The 26,508-nt window shown below is 56.1% G+C and overlaps 2 protein-coding genes across 20 annotated transcripts in view; one reads left to right on the top strand and one right to left on the bottom strand.

The window, feature by feature from the left end:
- Window positions 1–3,384, top strand: part of DENND1A (DENN domain containing 1A) — a 476,985-nt gene extending 473,601 nt beyond the window's left edge. For all 17 annotated transcript variants that reach the window (XM_084797945.1, XM_084797940.1, XM_084797948.1 and 14 more), the window contains 2 exons: window positions 124–382; window positions 1,155–3,384. In XM_084797945.1, coding sequence (XP_084654071.1) covers window positions 124–382; window positions 1,155–2,369 — 1,474 coding nt within the window. In that variant the 3' untranslated portion in view covers window positions 2,370–3,384. The remainder of the gene's footprint in view (window positions 1–123; window positions 383–1,154) is intronic.
- Window positions 3,385–3,422: 38 nt separating this feature from the next.
- Window positions 3,423–25,134, bottom strand: CRB2 (crumbs cell polarity complex component 2). Of its 3 annotated transcripts, XM_084797936.1 has the most exons (13): window positions 24,970–25,134; window positions 17,942–18,265; window positions 15,711–15,906; window positions 15,487–15,626; window positions 14,827–15,012; window positions 14,522–14,635; window positions 11,310–12,182; window positions 10,712–11,220; window positions 10,122–10,287; window positions 8,511–9,282; window positions 7,923–8,039; window positions 7,139–7,265; window positions 3,423–5,905 (listed from the first exon to the last, which is right to left on the bottom strand). In XM_084797936.1, the coding sequence occupies exons 1-13, from the start codon at window positions 25,064–25,066 to the stop codon at window positions 5,681–5,683; spliced, it is 3,846 nt and encodes a 1,281-aa protein (XP_084654062.1). In that variant the 5' UTR covers window positions 25,067–25,134; the 3' UTR covers window positions 3,423–5,680. The 3 variants fall into 3 exon arrangements, with proteins under 3 accessions (XP_084654062.1, XP_084654063.1, XP_084654064.1); XM_084797937.1 differs by lacking the exon at window positions 14,522–14,635; XM_084797938.1 differs by lacking the exons at window positions 17,942–18,265; window positions 24,970–25,134 and adding an exon at window positions 16,968–17,161.
- Window positions 25,135–26,508: the final 1,374 nt, after the last annotated feature.

The raw sequence follows: 26,508 nt of genomic DNA, 5'->3' as shown, positions 1-26,508 counted from the left end.
GCACACTCAAGAACCCAATCCAGCCCCAGAAAACCTCAAAACATTGGTCCTGGGGCTAGAACCACTTGCTGCTCCCAGATAGATGCCCTAGAGGAAAATTCAGCTTGCCCTGTCTCCTCCCAGGCCCCAGCCGTACCGGACATTGAAAGAATCAGACAGCGCAGAAGGTGATGAAACAGAGAGTCCAGAGCAGCTGGTGAGAGAGCCCTGGGGACCCATCCCTGCTCCACCTGACAGAGCTGCCAGCATTGACCTTCTAGAAGATGTCTTCAGCAGCCTAGACATGGAGGCACCACTGCAGCCTCTGGGCCAAGCCAAGAGTTTGGAGGATCTCCGGGCTCCCAAAGATTTGCGGGAACAGCCAGGGAGCTTTGATTACCAGGTATGGTGGGAGTGCAGCACATTAATAATGGGGTGTCTCCTGCTCACGAGGAGGGTCCTCTGAATCACAGGGAGACAGGAGATCAGGGAGACCCCCCACACCCCACCTTTGGCTTAAGTCAAGCCCCACCCTGTTGCGAGCAGCACACCAGCTGCTGGCTATCAGGGAAGCCATCATGCTAGCACAGCAGGGGGTGTCTGCCTGCTCCATTCTTATCTGGGGGGGATGCTACAAGGCTTGTCCAGGCCCACCAGGGCTCCTCGATCAAACTCCTGGGTTCTGGGTTGGTTCTCCCAGTGTGACTTTCAGCCACCTCCCATCTCTGGGCTTCACAGACCATCCCACATGCTGGGAGGGACTTGCTGAGGTCAAATGGCCTACAAGTGGCAGGCATAGTCAGGACTCAGATAGTCTCTCTTCCCTGGTTTATATGCCTTCAGCCAGGCCTGGTGCCACACTTGCCCCTTTGAGGGTGACCAAAGATACCACAGACTCTGAGCAGCAAAGAGGCCCGAACCATTTTTAGGTGGTCACAGATGGAGACATTTTCCTGAAACTGCTTGGCAATCATAGGCTTTTGTAAAAAGACAGAAATTTTTCTAAATTCCCGTTGTGGGACATAGTAGGGCTTGGAGTCCAGATAGGTCTGGGTCTCTGCAGGTGTCCTGAGAACCTGTAACTCCTCCTGGTCCCAGGAGCCATGTGCCTCGCATGCAGAAAGGTCGGGAATGGGCCAGCCTGTGGTCATCACTCCCTCCCTCTTCCCCCACAGAGGCTGGACCTGTGCAGAAGTGAACGGGGCCTTGGCATGGCTGCAGCTTTGAAGCTTCCTCATCCATACACTAAGCTCTGGAGTCTGGGTCAGGATGACATGGCCATCCCCAGCAAGCCCTCCACCACCTCCCCTGAGAAGCCCTCAGCTCTGCTGGGTATTTCCCCAGCCCTGCCTCACAGACCCCAGAACCAGGAGGGCATCTTGAGCCCCAGCGTCAAGGAGGAGGCTCCCATCTCAGCTCTGGGCAGCATCACTATTCCCCGGCCACAAGGCAGAAAGACCCCTGAGCTGGGCATCGTGCCTCCACCACCCACTTCCCGGCCAGCCAAGCTCCAGACTGCTGGCGGACCACTTGGTGACTTCTCTTCAGAGCCACTACAGATGGACCAAGAAAGGCAAGCTGCCCTGAGCCCAGCCCTCTTGTCAGGGCTGCTCCCCAGTGCTGCCTCACAAGGCCCCACGGAACTTCTACAGCCACTCAGCCCAGCCCCAGGAGCTGCAGGCACAGGCACTGATGCCCTACTTGCCCTCCTGGACCCACTTAACACAGCCTGGCCAGGCAGCACCATCCCACCACATCCTGTCACCCCCAATGTGGCCACCCCATTCCCCTCGCAGCTCAGCTTTCCCTCCACAGTGACACCCACCCCTTTTGCACAGCCACCACTCAATCCCTTTGTCCCATCTATGCCTGTAGCACCACCCACCATGGCCCTGGGCTCTACACCACCCAGGCATTTTGGGACCCCTCCAGCATCCCTGGGGCTGGCATATACGCCCAGCATCCTATTGTCTGGTTCTGGCTTCTATGCCCCTCACAGGTCTCAGCCCAACCTATCTGCTCTCTCCATGCCCAACCTCTTTGGCCAGATCCCCATGGGTACCCACACTAGTCCCCTGCAGCCACTTGGGCCACCAGCCGTTGCCCCCTCCAGGATCCGAACATTGCCTCTGCCCCGCTCAAGTGCCAGGGCTGCCGAGGCCAAGCAGGGGTTGGCCCTGAGGCCTGGTGAACCCCCACTGCTGCCTCCCAGAACCCCCCAGGGTCTAGAGCCGACCCTGCAGCCCTCTGCTTCTGCACAGGCCAGAGACCCCTTTGAGGATTTGCTACGAAAAACCAAGCAAGATGTGAGCCCGGCCCCGGCCCCGGCCCCGGCGCCAGCCCCCACCTCCGTGGAGCAGCTCCGCAGGCAGTGGGAGACCTTCGAGTGAGCAAGCCTGTGCCACTGTCCAATACCGTGCCTCCCCTATGTCCTATTTCTGACCAGGTTCCACTGGGGCAAAGGGACTCTCTCTGCCCCCCCAGCTCCACAGCCCTTCTCTGAGGCCTGGCCCTGAGGATGGTACCATCCCAGAAAAGCTGCCTGCCATCCTCCTCAGCACCTTGTGTGGGTTTTGCACTATATGTCAACTGGGACAGCCATATCCTACCACTTCTCCTCCTAGAGCCCAAGAAGACCAAGAAGCCCAAGGCTGCTCCCAAGCCCAGCTCTCCTCCTCTGCCGGGCACATGTCAGTAACACGCTGTGTGAACACATCTTTGGGGCTGACACAGGTGTTTGGGAAGAAATAAGGACCACTCGTGGGGCTGGTATTTCTCCCTGGTGGTCACCTTCAAAGCTCTCTAGCAATATACTCTTTCCTGTCTTTGCCTAACCACCAGACTGGAGTTGTTACTGGGAACCTAATGGCTGGCAACCCCAGCTCTAGCCAGCCCTTCCAGGGGTTGGAACACCAGCAACTCTGACTTATAAGAGAACTCCTAAATCTGCGTCTTAGGAGCGTCCCTCAGCTCTCTGCCACCCTCTTCACTCTGGGCTTTCATGTCAATCAGAGCTCAGGCTCAGCCTCCTACGTCTTAGGGTTCTATGGGCAGAGCTGGGCAACAGTGACCCAGATTCCAACTCAAAGGACAAGCTTCCTGCCACAAAGGGGGAAGCGCAGATGTTTGGGCTTCTGGGTCAGGACCAGGTGGGGCCCCAGGGCCCCCCCAGATGCCCCTGGAGTGAATACAAGTGGCCTCTAAGCCTGAGGCAAGTGGGGACCTGGAAGCCAGCCCTCCCCATTGTTTCCAGCTTCTCACCAGTGCAGAAATTCCTGAGGCCAAGTCACCAAAGTTATAATGAAATGTTCTGTTATTGTTTCTTTGATCTTCTTTTCCTTTTTACCTTATAGAGTTGATGAATCTTGAAAATTGATTCCTTTCAATAAACCAAGGTAAAACACAGCCTAACCTTTTAAGAAAACATCCATCAGAGACATGCAGGAAATTGTGCACATTTGACCTGATTTCTCATTTCCTACGTGTGAATGGTCAGACAGCTACCCCAGGGTTTCTGATGAGTACAAGGCGGGGGGAGGGGGGGTGGATCATTGGAGGTCCCTGTCACTCTAGGGTCCCCTCTCTGTGCCTGAGAGGTTGCTTATGGGTCCCTGAGGCATAGATCCGAGATGCATCCTTCCCCAGAGCTCTGTCTTGGTGTCTTAGCTACTGGGGAGTGGAATCTCTCCTGGGTCATAGGAACCCTCCTGGCATTCTGGTGTTCCAGGACAAGGTCTCAGTTCCACTTCCTCCATCCCAGCAAATTCCAGGCCCACTCAAGATGAGGTCGATGGGGTACCAAGGTGTCAGGCAGGCAGCCTGGGAAGTGGTCCACTGGGGGCCAGTGCACATGTTGGCTCTAATCTGTCTGGGTAGACAGATTGCACACAGACTGCATTTGCAAACCCATGGATGAACTCTGTGGGTAGTCAATAAAATTGGGGAGAGGGCTGTGGCCCTGAGTCCTTGAAAGAGCTCTAGGGGATAGGAACCCTGAGCAGGCACTTAACCATCTTCACCAGTCACCCTGCAGAAGTAGAGGCCACTATACTGAAGCCTATGTCCACTTGGGGCTCTGGGCCACTTGCACTTTCCCTCCCAGGGAGGGTAGGTGTGGCAGGACTACAGGAAGGAACAAGTCTCACCCCTCCCCCAGATCTCAGCCAAAACAGCATCTGCCCCCACGTGAGTACTTTGCTAGCCATACGGTGGCACGGGAGTGGAACTAGAGTGTGTTGCTATGTTGGCATTCCACAGGAAACATCTCAGGAGCTGGCAGCTGCCACAGTTCACCCAGCAACCTATGGGTAAGAGCCAAGCAGGCCTCTTAGCTTAGCATCCAGGGTCTCATGTCAAAGCTCCTACTGAGCTCCTGGTACCCCCAAGTCTGTACCTTAGGGAGGTGACTGAAACCTTGAAACATCCAGCTTCCTTGTGTAAAGTCACCTGGCATCTGCACATGGAAACTCCAGTGAGGGGGCACTGACCCAGTAAACAAGGATGACAAAGTCAAGGAGCTCTGGGAAGCTCAAGGGAGGCCTAGACCTGCAGGCCAGGGCCCTGGGGCAAGGGAGATCAGACGTCAAGCCGTGAGTATCCACAGGATGTATCAGTCTGCTTCTGCAGCCTGAGCGCCAATGCAGAAGCTGTGTGTCCTGGGCACTGTTGTTTGGCACATGACTGAGGCCTTCCTTGGCAATGGAACTACAGGCAAAAGGGCAGCCTGAGCTGGAGAGCCACAAGGTGGTGAACTTGCAGGGGACAGAAGGGCAGGTCCATTTTCCATCCCTCCTCTGGCCTCCTTGCCACGGTCCAGGAAGTCCTTTCAACTCTAGGCAGGCGAGACACTTTCTGGCACCCAAAAGGGCAGCCAGGTTTTTCCATCAGACTTCAGTTTTAACAGCTTCTGGGGTTGTCTGCCTGCCTGTCTCGGATCCTCAGAATCGCCTTGTGAGGTAGGCAGAGAGGTCTCTTCACGCCTGCAAATGCCCACAGCAGGCAGGGCACTCGGGGAAGCTGCTGCTTGGTTCCTGCAGGCCCGCCCTTCAGACATGGCCATGGCGCTGTCAGGCAGATCTGCCCTAAAGGGTTTTTGTTCTGGAAGCTAAGACTCGTTCCCCACTTCCCAGCTTCTCCAAGATAGGAGCTGTCCTTAGAGGTTGAACAAGATGTCAAGACCAAAGTCTAGGAGCTTGGGCAAGCTCCTGTCCAGTGCTAGAGAGCATGCAGCCTTGGGCTGCCCCTGTCTCAGAGGCATCCAGTTTGTCCCCAGACACGAAGCCCTTGCTACAGTCATGTAGATACACAGGGCATGCCCACAAGCTCTGTCACGACACACTACAGGCTGCAGGCCAGCACATCCCTCTCTTCTCCCCTCCTCTCCTCTCTCTCTTCCCTCCTCTCCCTCAAACACAAACACACACACACACACACACACACACCCCTCTCATACCATGGGCACCCACATGTGCCCTCCTGTATACAGCCCAGCAGGTCAGAGACATGCATACTCTCACATACACCCTATGCTTCCCTGAGTTATTCCCCATTCCCTGAATCCATGATGGACAGGGGCAAGGGCTGCCAACCATGGGGGCATATCCCATGCATGTCCTGAAAACAGTCTCCTTGGATCTCCAGGTAGAAGTCATGCAGTGACTGTGTAGGACCTTCAGGGCATGGCACCAGCAGCCAGGCAAACCTAGATAAGTCTCTCCTCTGGTGGCACCTTGAGGACACTGTCCATCTCCAGACGGGCCCCAGCCACCTCCTGCTGACTTGGGCTGTAAGTGCCCTCAGATTGCCGGCGCTTTCTGGCAGCCAGGATCCCTGAGAGGAGACCCAGGAGGAGGAGGAGGAGGCAGGCACAGGCTGCAGGCACTGCTACCTCCAGCAGCGGGAATGGCAGGGGCCGAGGCAGGCTTTTCTGCAAGAGAGATGGATGACAAGAAGACTCAGAGAAGAAGGCATCCTAGTGTTGGTGAGTGCCCCAGGGATGTACAAGCAGAAGCCAGGAAGCCACCTGTCTAAGCCAAAGCCAGGGGAGTGCTGCATAGCCCTGGCCAGGAGGGTAGACAGTGGACATTCCAGGAGTGCCTGTGTGTTTGGTGGGAGGAGGGGGGTCCACAGAATTCAATAGCAGAAAGCCAAGCTAGAATGAGCTGAGCCCACTAATGACAAGGACAGACAGAATTCCCTGCCTGCTTGCAAGTGGTTGCTCTGACAGCCTGGTTTGGGGGCAGCATTTCCCATCTGCAGTCCCAGAGTCCCGTGGTGCCCTCATCAAAGATTCCCTGTGCCTACAGCTCCCAAGTCCCAGAATCAGAACCACAGTCCAGAGACCAGACGCTCTGGCTTATCAGCCTTTCCCCTACATCTTGAGGCCTCTCAGCCTGCTGTCTGTCACTTGCTTCAGCCCTGAAGAAGGGGCCCCAAAGCTATGGAGTTCACACCTCTTCCTCCTCTCCAGAACTTGAGCAGGAGCTGGCGGGAGCTGTAAAGCCATTTCCTTTCCTGGTATGTGTGGGGGGAAGTGTGAAGGTGAGGAGGCAAAGTCCTTGGTCTGGAGGGATGGGGAATGCTGGGAAGGTGGGGAAACAAAGCCTACTAAGTTCACCTTGAAAGGGACCCTTCCTCAGAAGCAGAAGAAACTCCTAGCTTACAGCCAGCCTGCCAGCAGCCTCCCCAGACTGCCCTGACAGAAAACTGTATCAGCACCCACCGTAGGGTTCAGAGCCTCTCCAAGGCTCAGTGCTGGTCCCCACAGGTTCATACCTTGTCAGCTAAGCCTCCTTGGGGTGAAGGATACCTGCAGTGCCTGATCTGCTTCAGAAACTGGGTGCTGGAGCCTAAGGAGACTGTCTGCAGGCTCCATGTTCCTGTGGGCTCAGAAGCCAGCCCCATAGTACAGGTGGAAGATCCCAACCTGTCCTCCATGCCACTATTCTGGAAGCCACCAGGAAGCTCCAGGCTCTGCCTGGTGTGTGGTGGGCTCCCCAAGCTCTCCCTGCGGTGGAAATACTTCCTACACAAGGTCCTAGGAAGAGCCTGGATGTCCTTTCTCCCCCCTCAGCAAAGTCCATGCGGTGTTAAGTCTACAAGGGCCATACCCTCCCTGCCCTCCGTTAGGCCTGGCAGCTCAGCCCTGGGTACAACTCACCACCACTTCACAGAACTGGCCAGAGAATCCTGCACTGCAAGTGCATTCAAATGTGCCACTGGCAGCCCGGCAGGTGCCCCCGTTCAAGCAAGGGCTGGCTTCACAGGGTAGGTCAAGACTCTGACATCTGGAAAAGACAAAGGCTGAGAAAGCTAACTCTTCGCACCCACAAATGCCTCCCACTCCCCAACCGCTGCTCCTGCTTGGCTCAGCCCCGTCAGGTGACCAGAGCTGAAGGTGATTTCCATCACCTACTCACGCCCCTTGGGCCCAATGTTCACGACTGAGAAGGGCTCCTACTCCATAAGAATGGGGGGGGGGGTCAGGGTATGTGGTAGGGCAGGGATGCCAGCTGCACCTCCAGAAGGCTCAGAAGTTGCATTTGGGCCATGTTCACAGAGGACACAAAGGGCTTTAAGAAGCTGGGTGGGCCAAAGTGGTGGCGCACACCTTTGATCCCAGCACTTGGGTGGCAGAGGCAGGCAGATCTCTGAGTTCAATGCCAGCCTGGTCTACAGAATGAGTTCCAGGACAGCCAGCTACATAATGAAACCCTGTCTAGAAAAACAAAACAAAAACTGGGTGGACAACTACTGTGTGCTGGCATCTGCCTAACAGATGATGGTCTTGGAAGTCCCAGAAGAACCTACCGACCCTGGCGAGTCACCTGGCACTGATGTGGATGAGGAAGTGGACAAGGAAGGCACCATTTCCCTTACCCAGGCTGGGAATACCAGGGACAAGCCTCCCAGTCAGCATCACAGGCCCTGGTCCCCAGACCCACCTCAGGCCAACAAGGCTTTCCTGGCAACTGCAGTTGGTGCCTAAAGGGCCACCCTCACAAGGGGTGCCATCCTTGCAGGTGGAGTTGAGAGTACAGCCCTGAGGCAGGATAGGCAACCTGCAGAGAAGTGCAAGGCCAGATGAGCTGCTGGGGAATGCAGGCTCACCTTCTACAACTGCTCTGCCACTCCCCCCACCTCCCCAACCCCCAACCCCCGCAGACCCCCACCACCACCCACCCCCGGCAAGAGCTGAGACCTTGGATAAGTGCTGAAACTAAAGGGCAGGTCAGCACAAGGCAAAACAGTTCCTAAACTTGGGGAGAGAGGAAAGCAAGACCGGGCCTAGACAGCTCTGAACCCAGAAGGAAGTGGGGGAGTTGCAAAGACTCTGACCCTGGAGATGCACAAGGGAGCAACATGTTGTTCTTAATTTCAAATTTAGCCGGGTATTTTACCCTGTATTGTATCTTTATGAGCATTAAACTGAGCTGGCTACCAGGAACTCATTCCCTCCAAAACCGACCCGAGGTAAATCAGCAGTCAGCCCTGCCTGCCCCACTGCCACAGCGGTCCCCTGTCACCCTCACCTGCAGCGCGGGCCCAAGAAACCTGGAGGGCAGCGGCACTCGAAGCGGCCGTCAGGGCGCGCATGGCACTGACCCCGGACACAGGGCGATGAGCGACACGGGTCGGCGTGGGCCTCACAGCGGGGTCCTTCCCAGGTGGGGCCGCAGGAGCAGACAGAAACATCGAAGAGGTCGCGGCAGGTGCCTCCGTGCAGGCAAGGCGAGGGCGTGCACACGGGCTTACCATGGCAGCCCAGGCGTACAGCTGGAGGCAGGGGCCAGGCCACGAAGTGCTCGCGCGCGCCCCGCATTGCGCTGGGCCGAGGCGACGACAAGGGTAACGGGAGGCCACCGAGCGCCACGCGGCCCAGGCAACCCGTAAAGTTCTCGGCCAGTAGCAAGCTCGCTGCACCCGGGCCCTGCAAAAAGCCCAGGTCGCCACCCAAGCCTTGCAAAGCCACGGGCGTTGCCGCGCTGTCCAGCCATAACAGCCAGCGCGAAGCAGCAGCCTGTGGGAGCTCCCGGGCCAGACGCACCCTATGCCAAGCGCCATCGGCCACGTGTGGCCCTGGCGCGGGCAGCACCGAGCCCGCCACCTCCGCTGCCAGCGAGCCGTTGTGCACCGCCAGCAAGATACCACCAGAGCGGGTGCCCGCGGCGGCCCGTAAGAGCCCAGCGTCAGGGTCACGCGTGCGGAAGTCCAGAGTGAGCACGCTGAGTGCGGGAGATGAGGACACGTTGTGGCCACTGAACACAGCAGGAGGGCCCTCGCTGAACGTGGCCTCCGCCACACCTGCAGAGAGAGAGTTAGAGCTGCTTGCTGGGAAATGACCTGCCAGCCATCTTCTACAGTGCACAACTGCTGACCAGGGCAGCCACCCATCTGTCACCTGATCTCAAGAACTGCAGCTCCCTCTTCCATCCCTTATGCATTCTCCACCTGGAGGGACCAGTTCTAGGGCAATCTTGAAGGGACCACAGTACCTGCTACCCTGAAGGCCCTATTAACCATATCAATTCCTCAATCAGCCTGAAGGAGGCGCGCTCTTCACCATAGACAGGTAGGTGCAGGTCCAGTCACGCCCTTCTCTCATTCACAACTCTCCGTCAGGCTGGCAATGATGTACAGCTGATAGAATGCTTAGCATGTAGGAGTCCCTGGCACCCCACAAATTGAGTGTAGGGGCCCATAGCTGGGGGGAGGGGGGAATCCAGGCAGGAGGATCACAAGTTCAAATCAAGATCACCCTTTGCTACATAGTGAGTTTAAGGCTAGCCTGAGCAATGTGAGACTCCCCCGCCCCCTTGGTCTCTGACCCACCTGGCCTTGTCCCCCACCAACGTCTCAATCTATGCCCTGCAGCATTTTTCTAATCTTGTGATTTAGATATCCTTAGGAACATCAAACCCTCACACATGTCACCCCCTTCCTAATGTTCCTTTCCTGTGGCTCCCTTGAAGTTGCCTTGGAAACCTCAGCATATGCTCACCTCCCCTGAGAGTCTCTGTCCCTCAAAATGCAATGACCCACCATACTGGGACTGTTGGCCTTCTTGGACCCCAGCCCAACATCCCATAAACCCTAAGGGATCTAAGCAGCTTTGGTGTCCAGCACCCAGGACACAAACTCACACACAAAGCCATCAGGAACCTCCTCACAGGTGGCGGGCGGCAGGCAAGGCTGCCTGGGGCACCACCGCTGCTGGGCACAGGTGGGCCCTGTGAAGTTGTCAGGGCAGGTGCAGTAGAAATCACTCCAGGTGACGTGGCAAGTTCCACCATTGACACAGGGGTTGGGCTGTGGAAGAGTCAGGGTGCCAATGAACACTCAGGAAAGCAGTACCCCTACCCGCACGACCACCTCATCACAAAGTCAAGGGGAACTTGTCTTCACCCTACATTGCAGATGAGATAGATCCTAGGCCCAGAGAGGTGAAGCCACTTGTCTGAGAGGCCCAGACAATAAAGAGTTCGCACTAGGTTGGTAATTCCAGCTACTCATGAACCCTCCCCCTCCACGCCTCTTTCCCCAAACAGCAGATACAGAAAGGCTGAGTCCCATCCTCTGACATTGGTACAAACGAGATCTTGGGACCGTGGAAAGGAAAGGACAAGTGGACTGGGAGAAGATTGGGGCACTCCTGCTGTCACTCCAGTGACAGGAATGTGAGCTGCTCGTATGCCTGTCTTGAGCCTCAGTTCACCCTTTCCCAGGCACTCACATTGCACACGTCCTCAGACTCACAGCCCTGGGTGAGGTTGGAGGACCGGCCAGCATCCAGCTCGCTGGACCAACTTGAGTTCTCCATCAGTGAAGGAAAGAAAAGGAGCTGGAGGCCGTTGAGTTGTAGGTCCTGGAGACAGCCTCGGAAGGGCCCACCCCAGGGCTGGGTGTCATCAGGGGAGAGCCTCCCACCAACATACAGCCGCTGGCCCAGGTCCCGCAGCTGGTTGGGCCCAAAGCTAAGCTTCACCAAGTGGCGGAGTCCATCATCCCAGCGCCCAGGTAGGATCACAGCAGGATGACCCAACACCTCAGTCTGGATCTGTCCCTCACTCAGGGACACAGTTAGGCTAGCAACTGAATCATTGGCAAACTGGAGCAGCAGGCCAGCAGGCTCGCGAGTGCGGAGGAAAAAAGAAACAGTGAGGTTTGGGCCTAGCGGCTGGTGGAGCAGGAAGGAGGCTGAGCTCATGGCCCCGCCTAAGCCAAAGGTGGCAGCAGGAACCTCTGCAGAGAGAGACGGTACTGGGGTGAAGCCAGCAGGCTTAGGGACCCAGCATCAATGCTACCCACCCCTCCACCTGCTGACCCCTCACCATCAGTGCACGTGGGCCCATGATAAGGTCTCGGGCAGTCGCAGCGGAAGTGAGTCCACAGGTCCACGCAGGTCCCTCCATGGGCACAGGGCAGAGGTTGGCATGGTTCCGTGCGCTTGCACCCCAGGAGCACATTTCCGCTGAGCTCTTCAGGCAGTAGAAGGTGCCCTTCTACGTTCACATCCTGGAAGCAGCCTGCAAAGGCCCAGCCACCCAAATGGATGGAGTAGGGCCCAGGAAGTCCAGAGACCACTGAGGCTGTGGGACCTGTAGCCACAGGACCAGAAGCCACACAGAGCTGGTCAGGGCATCCCTCATGCCAGAGCCGCAGTTCCAGGGTTCCCAGGTGGAGTGCCACCTCCACGCGGTGCCAATGACCATCATTCAAGGGCGGGTCTGGCAATGTAAGGATGAGCACAGCAGTACCGTGTCTCCAGAGTGTGGCTTGGAGCGTGGCCCTCACCAGTACTAGCTCCAAGCTGTCCTGAGTGTCATTGAGAGTGGCCAGGGCCCCGGCAAGCAGTGTGGTACGAAACCTCAGTGCCAGGCCCAGGGTGGCACCAGCTGGCACCAAGGCCCACACAGAATTCCCAGACACAACCGAGAAGGTGGTATTTTGGCCACAGAAAGGCCCATGGGTCCCAGGTGGGCAGCGGCAAAAATAACTGTGCAGTCCAGACTTGAACGTGGGGATGCAGGTGGCAATCAGTGGGCAGGTGTGGCCCTGACAGCCTGTGAGCTGCACAGAACAGTCATGTCCACCCCAGGCCTCGGGGCACTGGCAGATGTATCCTGCTACAGTGTCGCTGCAGGTTCCACCATGCAGGCATGGTTCCGACTGGCATTCGTCCATGTCTTCCTGACATGTGAGGCCTGCAGGGGAGAGACCAGGCAAGGGTCAGTCAGTACAGCAGCCAGAGCCACAGTCTCCCTTCCCAGGCCATGTCTGATTAAGTCTCCATGCCCTGTGGGTTTGACTCCCTAAGCATTCCCTGGCTCCACCTCTTCTTCCTTCCCATGCCCCTTGCTTTGCCAGCTCTTTGAGCTGATCTGGCAGCCTCCAGGACAGCTGCCTTCCGAAGTTCCTCCCCACTCATCTCCATAGTAACCTGAGGTCTTTTCTAAGGTGTCACCTGTCTATACTCCTTTGCTGCATATGACCCAGCCTGCCACCTCGGTATTCACAACCGACATAGGCGAGGCCCTACCAGGCCCTACCTTGACCTTGCTATTACTGTATTTCCTGGAAAATCCTGCCTCAATTTCCCTTACTATTTTCTTTTTTTTTTTTTTAAGATTTATTAATTTATTATATATACAATATTCTGCCTGCATGTGTGCCTACAAGGCAGAAGGAGACACCAGATCTCATCATAGATGGTTGCGAGCCACCATGTGGTTGCTGGGAATTGAACTCAGGACCTTTGGAAGAACAGCCAGTGCTCTTAACCTCTGAGCCATCTCTCCAGCCCCCCTACCACTTACTATTTTCAAACTCCTCCTCATCCTGCATGGGCCTCAGAGGGCCCAGGCTTTCGCTTGTACCCAAGCCACTCCACCATGCTGTCCCCAGAACCCTGTGTTAAAAGCATGTTTACTCAGCTGCAAATTTCCTCTAGAGTCTGAATCTGTCCTCGGTACCCAGTGAAATGGCTTAGCATAGCCTTTATAGACGTGGAACAGCCACGGTGAATGATACGCCTGGAGCAAGCTGAGCACCCCAGGGCTCACTCCTCAGACCCTCTGCCCTAAGGTCTGCCCAGAGGTCCTTCACCGCACGGGAAGGTGCCATGCCCCCTTCCCCTCCAGGATCAAAAGGCCTGAGAGCAACCTCAGTTCAGGCAGAGCCTCCATAGCACAGCCAAGACCATCCTCACCCACACACCTCAGCTGTAGAGACCAGAGGAGTTGGTCAGGATGGATCAGCGCACACACCTACAGCCTCCTCCTCAGAATCACCAGGCACCTGCTATAAACTCTTCCTTTGGGAGGCCCCAGGCCTCTTACCAGCTAAGAGCCACAGGCACCACAGAAAGGGGCCCAGTGCCCACAGCCCCATCGGCACCACAAATGCAGGGCTCCCAGCCTAGCCCACCTGTGTCCTTCTGAGCTAACTCAGGAACGCCAGGCTGACCTCCCTGACCAGAGCCTTCTGGTGCCTCAAAGGAAGCTGGGCTCTCTGCCCAGCCTCACAGCTAGGATCTCTCCTCCAGGACTCGGAACTCGAGAGGTCTCCCTCCCTGTTACCCACCTCCTGTTTAGCTGGAAGGAGCTAGGTTTCCATAGACACTGTGTATGGCACCCCTCACCAGGCTTCATTGCCATCCCCATGAGCAATAGTTAGAGTGGAAAGGCCATCCAACGTGGGGGGCGTTAAACCCCAATATTTTTGAGCGGCCAAGCTAGGAGGGAGGGAATATTTCTCCAAATCCTTTCCCCAAGAAAAGGAACTGAGCTCCAGAAACCTGCAGGCAAAGGGCTCATGGTGTGCACTAGGCAGGAATGCTGGCATGTGGGGGAGTGCCACCCGCATTCCAGTGGGGGCAGGGACACTAGAGAGGGGAAGTCTGTGTGAGGTTCCCGGGTGTGGAGAAGGTTCATACTCCAGCCACTGGCGCAGGCGCAGCTCCCCAGAGCCGCATCCTTCTGAAGGCATGCACCTTGGCACAGCTCTGCCTCTCTTCTGTCTAGGCTGAGGCTCTGCCCCCCCCCCTTTGATTTGATAGCAGGGTTCAGGGCCCCACTTCCCGTCATCATTATGCTGGTTCTCCCAGGAAGCCTGCAGCCATAGCCACCAGCATCCAGACATGCACCCCAATTCTGACTCTAGTCCCGGCCCCTGTCTTGGGTTAGTCCCTTGTACGCCCTTCCCCCCCCCCCCCGCCCCAAAGCTGGCCCTGGTTCTATAGACACTCAGTATCTACAAGGCTGAAGTCACCAGCCAACATTTCCCAGAGCAGAGGAGCACCTGGCAGCCATGGTACCACCCACTCCGTGCTTCCCCGCTGACTGTACTCAAACTGGCCAGTCCCCCCCCCTTCCACTCACAAAGCTGGGGTTCCAGCTCAGCACACACACACACACACACACTCACACCCCACTGTCACCTGTGCCACCACACCCACCTCTAGCCTCCAGTCTGTATGCCTCGGTCCACATTCAGCAAGAAAGAACCATGCCACCTCCATGCCAGACCCACCCCAGCTGAGCACCTGTGTATCCATCTGGGCAGTGACACCGAAAACCATTGGGCAGGTCCTGGCAGCTGCCTCCGTTGAGGCATGGCTCTGAGGCACACTCATCCACATCCACGCTGCAGTCATCCCCTGTAAAAGGCTCAGCTGTGGCGGCTGCCTGCACCCTTCGGAGCCAGACCAAAATCAAAGGGTCCATTTTACAACTAGGGAGATTGAGACCCAGAGGGATGGGGGGAGGGGGCACGGACCAGGCAGGGTATTGGCCAGGCTGGATCCTTCCTTAGGGTTCTGGACCCTGCTGAATCCAGCAGGTAACTCACCGGCATAGCCCTGAGGACAGCTGCAAACGAAGCCAGAAGCGTGGCTGAAGCTAAAGGCTCCCGCAAAGGTGGCCTGGACACCCCCATACAGGGATGGGTCGGAGCGCTGCAAGCACCGGCCCCCATTATGACAGGGGTCCGAGGCACATTCATCCTCGTCCACTTCGCACCGCTCTCCACTGAAGCCTGGGGCGCACATGAAGACATTTAACAAACACAAATATCCAGGCAGCCCCCCCTCGTTGACCCAAGCCAACCCAGGGTCAGACAGAGGGACATGAGCTCAGGATGGAGATGCTGACAGACGAACAGTAGGGACTAGAAATGGCTAGCTACTAGTTTTTTAAGAATACTGTATACTAACACTGAAACACACTTCTTGTGGGCCAGGTACATCACCACTTCTCGCTGCAACCCAAGGGGCAGGTGCTGTTAGCAACCCTGTTTGCAAATCAGGAAACTGTGATTCACACAAGTTGGTTGCACGAGGAGGTCTCAGGGGTCCCAGATTGTACCCATGCGTGCACAAGGCTTCACACCTGCTGCACCCCAAAGGCTTGCAGCGCTTTCCCTTCTCCCTCAACACATACACCACAGAGCGAGAGAGGGAGGGGGAGGGAGAGAGGGAAGGAGGGAGAGGCATGCAGGCAGCGTACCCACCTGGCCAGCAGAGGCAGCGGAAGCTCCGGAGGCCGTCGAGGCAGGACGCGTTGTGCGCGCAGGGCGCCGAGGCGCACTCCAGCACCTCCTGCTCGCAGCGTGTGCCTTCGTAACCCGTGTCCGCGCAGTCGCACCGGAAACTAGCGTGGGCGGGGCGGGAGCTGAGCGCGTGTCCATCCCGCAGCCCACCTCCCCGCAGCCAGGGCACCCCGCCGAGGTCTCACCCATTGACCAGGTCGTGACAAACGCCACCGTGAGCGCACGGCTGGCTCTGGCACTCGTCTGTGTCCACCTGGCAGCTAGCGCCGGTGTATCCCGGCGCGCATACACAGCGGAAGGAGCCCACACCGTCCAGGCAGGAGCCTCCGTGCAGGCACGGCTCTGACGAGCACTCGTCCACCTCGGCCTCGCAGGTCACGCCTGGACAGGGATGAGAGAGACGCAGGGACCACATCTAGAGGGGCGATAAGGGTTCAACCAGCGCCCCAATCTGCTCCGATTATCCCAGATGCCTGTGGCTTGCTCATTCAAAAGAGGTGCAGCTGAAGACCCAAACAGGCAGATAAAAAGAAGCCCCTTTTTGCCTACTGGCCTCACAGCGGCAGCGGCTTAGGCCCGGAAAAGACTGCTGTTTAATAAGGATGACCTCAACAAGGGAGAGAGCTGGATCCTGTGAGGACAGGAGCCAGGGTCTGTTCTAGGGAGCTGGGGGCTGGAGGGGCGGGGACTTCTTCAGAAACAGCTTCTTGAAGGCTGAGATTGCCAGTTGGTGGCACCCCTCTTGAGGCAGAGGCACAATAGCCTAGGGGACAGATAGAGAAAAGGCAGAACCTGGGGAGAGTGGAAGAGGTGAGAGGCATGAGGGGTCAGATGCTAGTGCCCAACCAGACTCCTGCTCATCAACAGGGGTCAGGCTTTGGGTCTGGGGAAAGCTCAGCCATAGAGTGCTTCCTGCCCTTCCAGAGGACCAGAGTCCCGTTCCCAGCACTCACAGTCAGCAGTTCACACCAGCCCTGGCAGAGCAGACCTGCCTGGTTTGGCTTTCCGAGAGGATGCTCAGATAGCATTCCTGGTGCTCCCTCACTCCAGTCCCTCTCCCAGCACACACACACACACACACACACACACACACACACACACACACACACACACACGAGACACCCACATACATAAAATTTAAACCTTAAAAGAAAAAGTAAGTTGTTGGTAGGGATAACAATAGTCAATCTTTGTGGTCGCCTTGACCAGATTTGGAATCCCTGCTGTCCATGCTACGATGGACAGCAACCCTGCAAGAGCCGGAGCATAGTGTCCCTTCCTTTAGTTCCTTCTTGGCTAAGGACTTAACCACAGCAATGAGAAGGGTAACGAACACAGAAGTTCAGCAGTGCCTCAGTAGTGGCTTTGAGAAGGATGTAAGAAAGGGACACCACAAAAGAGGGTCACTCCAGACAGGACACACTTGGAGTAAGGTCACTCACCAACTGCTATCATGTCTTGACTTTAAAGCTGGAAGTCCCTGGTTCCACCTAGGAATTCCCACACCTCTGGGGGAAACCCTGAGTCCAAGTTGGCTCTCCCAGGATGGGGTGGAGACAGAAAATCTTTGGGTGTGGGGATTTATGAGACAGGTCCTGTCAGTGTGGGTTTCCATGGACTTTGCTGTGCCGCCTAAGCAGGCTTTGTCACGGGGGCTCTGGAGCCAGCTGACTCCAGCTGGAGCGCTCCCTCGCATCCCCCGCCAGCCTCGGGCCTCCTCCCTCCCCTGACCCTCCAGCCCCACTCCCACCTCTGTGCCAGGGAGAGCCAGGCCCAGGCTGCCAGGAATCCCAACTCCCCCACCTTGCTCTGAGCAGAAGAGAAATGAGTCACTGCCTGCTCACAGCACATTTGCAGGAATCCCACACATACAGTGCTCACATACCTGCTGACACACACACAATTCTTACAGAAGCATGCTCAGCTATGACACAAACAGGTGCTCAGAAGGCCCTTAGAGCTACCATACATATGCAGATAACTGGGAGAAATGCAGGGACCCAGTGTCTGCATTACACCCTGAGCCATACCAGGGACCATCAGGTGAGTCACACAGGGCCTACATGGCAGCTTGACACAAGTCTAGACTGCAGAAATGCTACAGATACCATCTGGGCAGGTGTATCCTGTAAGGATGCCTGAGGGTCATTCTCCGCCTCCAGCTGGGACCAAACTCAGTCTTGTGGCAGGGACAAAAACAGTATTTGTCAAGTGCCAGGCCTCATACTAACAACCAAACATACATGCACTAATCCCATCTGCCAAGTTAATAAAAAAAAAAAAACATCAGTTGTACAGCCAGTCCAAGATTGGGGTACCAAAGCTGCCAGCCAGTCTGAGACATCTCCAAAGCCTTATTGGGACACTCACACTGTGAGTACCTGGCTCAGCCCTCCAGGGTGACCAGTACCATTACCTGCATACCCCAGGGGGCAGTAACACTCGTAGCGATCTGCCAAGTTGTGGCAAGTGGCCCCGTGGTGGCATGGCCGGGATGCACACTCATCGATGTCCAGCTCACAGTGGGGACCCTGGAAGCCAGGCACACAGTAGCAGCGGAAGCCGTCAGGATCTGGGCCCTGGGGCACACACAGTGCACCGTGGTGGCACGGTTGAGTAGCACAGCCTCCAAGCTCCAAGGGCTCACAGGTATAGCCACCACTTTTTGTAGCCTGGCACTTGGTTCCTGGAGCACACGGGTCTGAGGCACAGACACTTGGGGTCTCTGAAGGAACTAGTCCTGTTTAAAAAAAGAAAGAAAACAATTTGGCTATGTGGGGAGGGTATGCATGGCACCCCCTTCCCCCACTGTTAGCCACAAACCAAAAAGTACCACAGGTCTGTTCATGTTCAAGAACCTGTGTGTACACCAAAGGTGCCTACGAGCTGAACACAAATGGCAGATGTCCACACCTGGAACTGAGGTGAGTTTTGTTTACTTATTTTGTGCTGCTTTTATTTATCTTTTTAAAGATTTATTTATTATTATGTATGCAGTGCTCTGCCTGCATGTACACCTGCAGGCCAGAAGAGGACATCAGATCACATTATAGATGGTTGTGAGCTAATATGTGGTTGCTGGGAATTGAACTCAGGACCTCTGGAGGTACAGTCAATGCCCTTAACCTCTGAGCCATCTCTCCAGCCCTATGCTTCTTTTTTAGAAGGCCTGTCCTGTGGTCCAAGCTGGCCTGGAATTGGTACGTAGCCAAGGAGGACCTTAAACATCTGGTCCTCCTGCCCCACCTCCCAAGTGCTGGGATTATAAGCTTACACTACCGGTCCAGGTTTATAGAGTGCTGGGGAGTCAAACCCAGGGCTTCCTCGTGGGCTGAGGAAAGTTTCCATTACAGAGCAGAGTGGACGGTATGAGTGACTCCCGTGTGAATGCATTACAAACAGTGGTCACCCCCTCTGCCCCTGCAGCAGCCCCCCAGGAGGCTCGGACTACCTTACGTTCCCTTTGCAGACAAGCAATAGAGGCTCAAGAAAGTAAAGACTTGCTGACATCGCATAGTCATAGGAAGGAATAGAGAGAGGGCTTGTTGCTGCTGCACCAGGCGGAACCTGGCCAGGCCTGTGTCCCCTCAGCAGCCTGAGGTGGGGTGGAAGAGGCAAAGGAGGGGACAGTTTCTATCCCCCCCCAAGTCCCCCACTGGGGGTCTGGTAACTCCATCCCTGTCCGAAACCTGAGATGTCCGACCTCAGCCCCAGAGAAAGAATGGACTTCAAAGGCAGGGCCTGGCTCAGTCGCTCTCACCCCTACCCATCCTGGTCCTGCCTGCTTGCCTGGGGACTTCCAGAGGACCCCTAGCTCTCTTTTCATCTTCCCCCACCTCACCCCCCCCCAAGCAAATGCTTGGTCTAAATACCAGAAACAAAGCAGGTATAGCGACTTTGGCCTACTCACTGGGTCTATACACTTGAAGCACCCTGTGTTGATTTAGAAAGCAAGTTCTCTGCTTCATGCCGCCCTGAAAGCCTTGTCACTAGCAAGCCTGAGTCCAAACCCCAGCTCAGAGAGCCATGAGCTAGGAGACCTAGGGTGAGACGCTTCTACTGAGTGCCCTCCTCCACCCCTCACCTGGAGTTCCAGGACCTACCTACCCTCCCCCACCAAGTTGTCATGCAGACACTAACCAGACCTGAGCAGTGAGCAGCATCAGGGCCCTGCACCTCCCCCTCCCCCCACTGCATGAAGACCCCACACACACACACCCGCCTCCAGATAAGGCTGTCAGCCTCTCAGGCGTCATCCACATTCCACGGAGGCAGGGCATCTGCCAGCCAGATCCCCGTGCTCCTCAGCAGTCCAAGCAAGAGAGAGGTCATCAAGCCATGGGGACGGTGGACCCAGGAGACATGGCTCTGCTCAGGGTCCTTTCTTCCACACGGAGACCTAGCATCCACCAGAAGTCAAGTGGTGGGGGGGGGGGGGGTCAGGTTTTGGAGTCTGAGATACTTTCAGGCCAAGAGGCCCTCGGTTCACAGTTGTCCCAGCCTTTCGGCCAAACCTGAACGTTATGGGCTGGGGGAAGGGGGAGCCTGGGCCACTTTGAGGGCGGGCTCACGTGGAGTGGGCGGTCCTTCTGCGTCTGCCACCTGGACTGGACCGGACAGATTGGGAAGCTCAGTGTGGCCCCAGGATAGATGCCCCCAATGAGGGTAAGAGGACGCTCTGATGGGAGATGGGGGCAAGACAGTCAGGGGCCTGCGATGGGAAGTGGATGGGGCACCTTCAGGAAAAAAACATGGTTTGAAGCCTCAGACAGATTCAGTGTTGTGAGGAGTCCCAGAATAGTGTGTATAAAGCCTTGACACCCAGTGACACCACCACCACCACCCCCTCCCGCCGCCGCTTGAGAGGCAGTGGCCATGATGGTCATGGACCCTTGGCCCCAAAGGCCCCAGAGGACAGTTGTAACTTCTCTTATAAAGCGCCTGACTACTGGGCCCCATGCCAACAACTCCCACTGTAATCCCATCAGAGCACAGATTCTCATCTCTGAGGCCCAAAGAATCCCCCACCCCAACCTGGAGCTTGGCCTCCTAGCTCAGATCCCTCTATGTTAGTGGCATAGCATGAGGGGAGAGACATTTTGTGATTTGGAGAAATCCCATCCCAGAGAGGCAGAGGCCGGCCCATGGCCGTCTCTAGAGGAGCAAGGCAGAAGGTTACAAAGGAACCAGAGCCTGCGCAACTTAGGATCTTCATTCGCTGCCTAGATACCTGTAATGTCGGCAGCTTTATCTGCCTTTTTACGACCCAGAGACTCACTTCCAGTCCCACCGCACTCCGCGGTGGCCCGACCAGCTCACAGTAAGCCCAAGAGGCCGATTGGGCAGGGGAGGGGAGGGGCTCTCCCTAGGGCCTAGCCGGAGGGGTGGAGCCTGTTGCCGGGGCAACAAGGGGCCACTGCTTATCTTTACAAATCCCTACTGACCTCTCAGACTGCCTGGGCTGACCTGGCAGAGGAGAGATTAACAAACACAGACACAGGACGCTGGCCCTTTCCTCCGACCTGTGCCCTGCCCCACCCTGAGGAGAAGCAGGCGGGGGGGGGGGGGGGGGGCTAATGTTTGCACTCACTGCCTGCAGTCACCTTATGGGCGCTGTGTACTAGGGCCAGGCATCTTTTGCCATCTTGGTACATTTGGTTCAAGCTAGAAAAGGGAGACTATTAGGAAAAGTAACTTTCCTATCATCAAAAGCCTGAAACCTTGCATCCGAAGAAGGACGCACAAAATTGTCAAAAGTCTGTCCCCAGCCCTTCCTCCCATGGCCAGAACAGTCTCTAGAGGTCTGAGGAATGGTGTCTGGCTCCTTGGTACAACACTTGTCTACCTTATGCAAAAGCCCCGGGGTCTGCATGCCCAGCACTGGGGAAAAATAAGATAGTAGCCTGGGCAAGCAGCACCCTGTCTACGCTGAGCCTAGCAGCTGGCACGCCACCGTGCCAGTCCCCGGCCTGGCTTAGGTCCCTGAGCTCACTCACTTTCTCTGTGCCTGCGATGAAGCACCGCGACCAAAAGCAACCTGGGGAGGAAAGGGTTTATTCAGCTCACACTGCCACACCACTGTACATCCCTGGAAGAAGTCAAGACAGAAATTCTAACAGGGCAGGAAGCTGGAGACAGGAGCTGATGCAGAGGCCATGGAGGAGTGCTGCTTGCTGGCTTGCTTCCCCAAGGCTTGCTCAGCCTGCTTTCTTTCTTTCTTTCTTTTTAAATTTTAATTTATGTGCATGTGTTAGTGTAGGGGTGCCAGGTCTTGGAGTTACAGTCAGTTGTGAGCTGCCATGTGGGTGCTGGGAATTGAACTCGGGTCCTTTGGAAGAGCAGGCAGTGCTCTTAACCACTGAGCCATCACTCCAGCCCCTCAGCCTGCTTTCTTATAGACTCCAGGACCATCAGCCCAGGGGTGTCCCCAACCACAACGGGCTGGTTCCCCCTCCCCGCCCCCACCCAACAATCACTACTTAAGGAAATGCTTGCCTACAACCCGATCTTCTGGAGGCATTTTCACAACTGAGGCTCCCTCCTCTCTGATGATTCTAGCTTGTGTCAAGTTGACATAAAACTGCCCAGCACAGAGCCCCAGGGAGTACAGCGCAACAAAGGGTCGCTGACATTCAACACCCACTTGGACTCATCTGGAAAAGGCAAAGACACCCCAGAAGGCAGAAACGCTTGGACACACTTTCAGAGATGTTTACCCCTGAGGCCAAAAAGCATACTTTAATAACAGTAATGGCAAGCTTGGGTGTTGTGACGCAGGGCCCAGCACTTGTACATACTGGAGCTGCTAGTCCCCGGCCTCAGAGCTCTGAGTGAGGGGAAGAAGAGCAGGGATGGCTCAGGTCTCCCACTTGTAGTGTGAACAGTTTCCCTAGTAATTAGTAATGTGCTCCCATCTAAAATGTCCTTGAGGGCTAAAGAGATGTCTCTTAGGTAGAGGAGCTTGCTGTGGAGTGCTGATGACCTGTGTTTGCCCCCTCAGAACCCCTGTGAAGGTGGAAGGAGAGAACTTCCACGGTTGGGCTCTGTCCTTTGACTTCCGCACCTGCTCGCACACATACACAGGTGATGACAATATACAATAATACAATTTCCTTGGTGTTGGGGGCTCCTGCCCACCACCACGCACATCACAGAATCACAGCATTAGTGCATCCAATCTGGAAATGATCCTTGGAATGAATGATGGTCCCACTTAACAGAAGAAAAAGTAGTGTTGTAACCAACCACCTGGAGTACCACCTCCAGGTGTGATCCTGGCCCTACCACACCCTGCTCTTGTGACCCTAGACAAGGTGCCGGCCTTCTCTGGGCTTTGCTCGCCTGCTCTGTAAACAGAGAGCGTGGAAAGCCGGTTGTGCTGGCTGCTAGGAGGATTGAACCATGTCCCCACAGTGGCTGGTTGTATGCGCGCATCAGCAAACCTTTACTGGAGCCCACCACCCAGCAGACCCTACACTGGTTGGGAGCGTGCAGCATCCTGGCTTCTTTCCTACAGCCCCACCCCTCACTTGGAGGAGGGGAACAGGTTTGGGGAAGACTGGCTGCTCCTTTGTGCACTGGGCTCCCTGGGTGTCCAGGGAAGGGGTGGGGGAGGGAACAACCCAGTGTGTCCCATTGTACTCCAAGATGCTTCATCCTCTCCATGGCAACCAGCAGTCCTTTGCTGTGGAGTGGCTGGGATGGAGGGGCCCAGCTCAGGGCCTGGCAGGATGAGCATGGGGTCTGGTCCAGAGCCTCCAGAACTTTCACCTTCTCTGGGATGGAAATTAGCTTTCAAGTCACAAAGCCCCTGGCACCTCCATTCTCTCAATCATCTCTGGGTTCTACTGTTTGTAGTGCCCCCCCCCCCACTGCAACTTCCGAGATCCCCAGAGATGGGCTGTGCACACAGGGGTTGGGGGGATGGCCCCTGAGAGCCCATTGGCGTCCAAGGGAATATACATGACATGGTATTCCTTCTGCACCCCTGATAAGCTGTTTCCCCCACACACACAGTGCGTGTGCATGCACAGTCCTGACTGTGAATGCATGGATGTCCATGCAGGCCTGCTAGTGTGTACACAACTGGTGTGTGCAGGCATGTGCTACATACATGGCGATGCACAGTAAGTTCACCAGTGAGTTCATAGAGGAGACCTGACATGTGCCTGTGGACACATGTCCTGTGGTAGTGTGTGTCCTAGTCCGTGTCACACATGTGTGTAGTAGTCATGGCGTTTGTGTACTGCAGGTGGGGCAGATCCAAAGTGCACAGATCAGAACCCTGTGCTCGTAATGTGCAGACAGCCTGGAGTTGCCTGGCTTCTCCACCCTCATTTTCATCAGGTGCCAGCTTCAAGGTCCCTTCCTTCTCCAACCTTCATTTGGTTTCCTCCCTATAAAATGGGCTCCTCACTATAATAGGGGTCCTCATCCCCCTTCCTGCCAGAGGAAGAGGTAATAAAGGCTTTGTGGGCAGGCAGAGGGAATGCCACCGGTAGGATTCACCGGCTGCAGGGGAACCCAAGCCCTCCCCGCTGCCCTCGTAACTATAGTGACCTAACCAAAGCGTCCTCCACACCCCCCAGTAGGAATTCCAGGCTCAATGTTGAATGCACTTGGACAAAGGCAAAAACCGCATTGGCTGCCTGGGCTGGCTTCAGGGAGCTCTTCCAGCCTGGCTGAGGAATTCCAGAGACAGACTGTGCAGGGGACACACACACACACACACACACACACACACACACACACACACACACGATCCCAAATCCCTAGCCATCCCAAAGAACCAGAACGGCACTAGTGGTGGTTGCCCCTCAAGTACAGGAAGAGGACCATAAAAGGGAAGGACACACACACACACACACACACACACACACACACACACACACACACACACACCTCCTGTTGCCAGGAAAGGCCAGTTGAACATGCTGGATAACTTACAGCCAGTTCAGCTAGGACTCACGGTTCTACACTCAGTCCCCTCGGACAAAAGTTCCACCTGCCCAGCAGCTTCACGTGCCACCTGCACCCCAGCTCAACACGTGACTCCAGCACACACTGTGGTGATTGCCTGGGTTTTCTGAAACTTCTCCAACTCACTCACTTCCACCTGGCCCGGCACACTTTCCCTAGGACACCTCACACCAAGATTCTCAGCTTTCTCTAAACTTACAATACCACACCACATCAGGTCTCCCAGCCGGGCTCCTATAGATCATATCAGCCCTCACCTCCTGGCCCTACTTGGATAGAGTCTTCAGTATGAAACTTCCAGAACACTCCAAGCTCTCCAAGTGAGTCTCAAGAATACCCCAACCTCAGGATCCCCACAGCTTTGGGGCCCAGGGCACTGTTCCCTGTAGCTTGGCTACCAGTCTCTCAGGCCAGGCCTTCAGTGTCTGCCTGGGGTGAGCCTACTTCAGGCCCGGCCACACTCACCAGCGGGGACCCAGGGCGGTAGCAGCAACAGTAGCAGCAGCAACAGGAGGTAGATATCTCGTCTGAAGCCCCAGATCACAGGCTCCACCAGCGCCATGGCAGCCGGCTCTGCCTCCTGTGGGAACCCTCTGCTCGGCGGGATCCGCGCCCCTCCAGTCCCTCCAACCAGCACTGACGCGATGGACAGAGGCCCGGCCCCTCCTCCAGCCCTCCCCCTCCGCCCCGCCTCCCACTGCTCCTCAGGGCCAGGATCCTCGCTGAGGGTCTGACCCGACCCACCGCTTCCTCACAGACACCAGCCCCTTTGGAGGCCTCAGCTCCAGACAAGGCCCTGAGCCTGACCCTGGGTCTCAGCGCACAAGCTGTCTTCCGAGGCAGTCCAGTCCCTGGGGCCAGTCTAAACTCCCGGGGCTTCTCCCACGTCCCTCGCTTCATCTCGCAGCTTCAGGTCTCGTTCCTCCTGCCCAGTCTCAGCTCAGAAGCGCTCCCTCCAGTCCTAACCTAACCTGCTCCATCCACACCTGAGCTAACAAGGTCCCTCCTCTCACCGGGGCTTCTGTTGCCGCTGCTCCCTGGGTCCCACATGGCCTCACAGCTCCTGTCCTTGTGGCTCTCAGTGAAAACTCTAAGTAGGCATTGAGCCCTGGACCACGTGCCCCAGACTCCCTTCAACCTTTCCCACACCTTCACCAGCCAAATGGAGCCTTTTCTGTATCCCCATTTGCCCTTGATCTTTGTCTCTGATGTTTGCAACTTTAGAAATGTCCCTGCAGTCCACGGGGGACCTTTCCGCTGAGTGGCTTTAACAAAAACAGCCTTCCGATGCTGCTCCCACCCCTCTTTCTGAAAAGTCTTTCTCTTTGTCTAACCTTATAGTCACATGTTGCACTGGGTGGAGCTTGGAGTTCTCATCATCTTAAAAAAAACCCTGCCACATTAAAAGAAAAAAAAAAGGCAACTCTTCTTCGATGCCCTAGTATGGGCAGCGGCTCCTTTTAAAGGGATCTTGAACCTCTGGCCTAGGTCAGTGATGGTGGATTGTGTGCTGAAGGCCCTAGACTCCGCTGTGTCCAGCAAAGCAGTGACTGGGGCCATGACATGTCCTTGGGGAAACATAGGAGGGTACAATGAACATTACAGGACATCAATAGGCATAGTCATCGTGTGTCACCGGCCCAGAGGACTGCAGGTACCCCTGGGTCCCCAGAGTTCAGAAAGGCACTGGAGCCCTGAGTGAGCCTGGCTGACCAGCCCGGTCCCCAGGGTTGGAGGCAGGCCTTGTTTTCTGGGACATCCACCCCAATTCTCTCATGGCCTGGGACTCCTACAAGTAGCCCTGGGGAAGTCATGCTCCACTCTTGGGGGAACATGGCTAAACAGATCCTCACCTACCCCCCCCCTCCCCAATGACTCAGGGTTACTCCCTCTGAATCTATCCTACCATCTCTAAAATGGGGGTAACAGCTCCAGCCTCAAGAGACTTTACAGGGTTGCAGTACTTTGCCTCAGGCATCTATACAGCACTAAGAATGTTAAATA

The sequence above is a fragment of the Acomys minous genome (genome assembly GCF_964271855.1).
Source record: "Acomys minous genome assembly, chromosome: 10".
NCBI classification, from domain to species: Eukaryota; Metazoa; Chordata; class Mammalia; order Rodentia; family Muridae; genus Acomys; species Acomys minous.
This window is presented reverse-complemented; position numbering and strand designations above follow the sequence as displayed.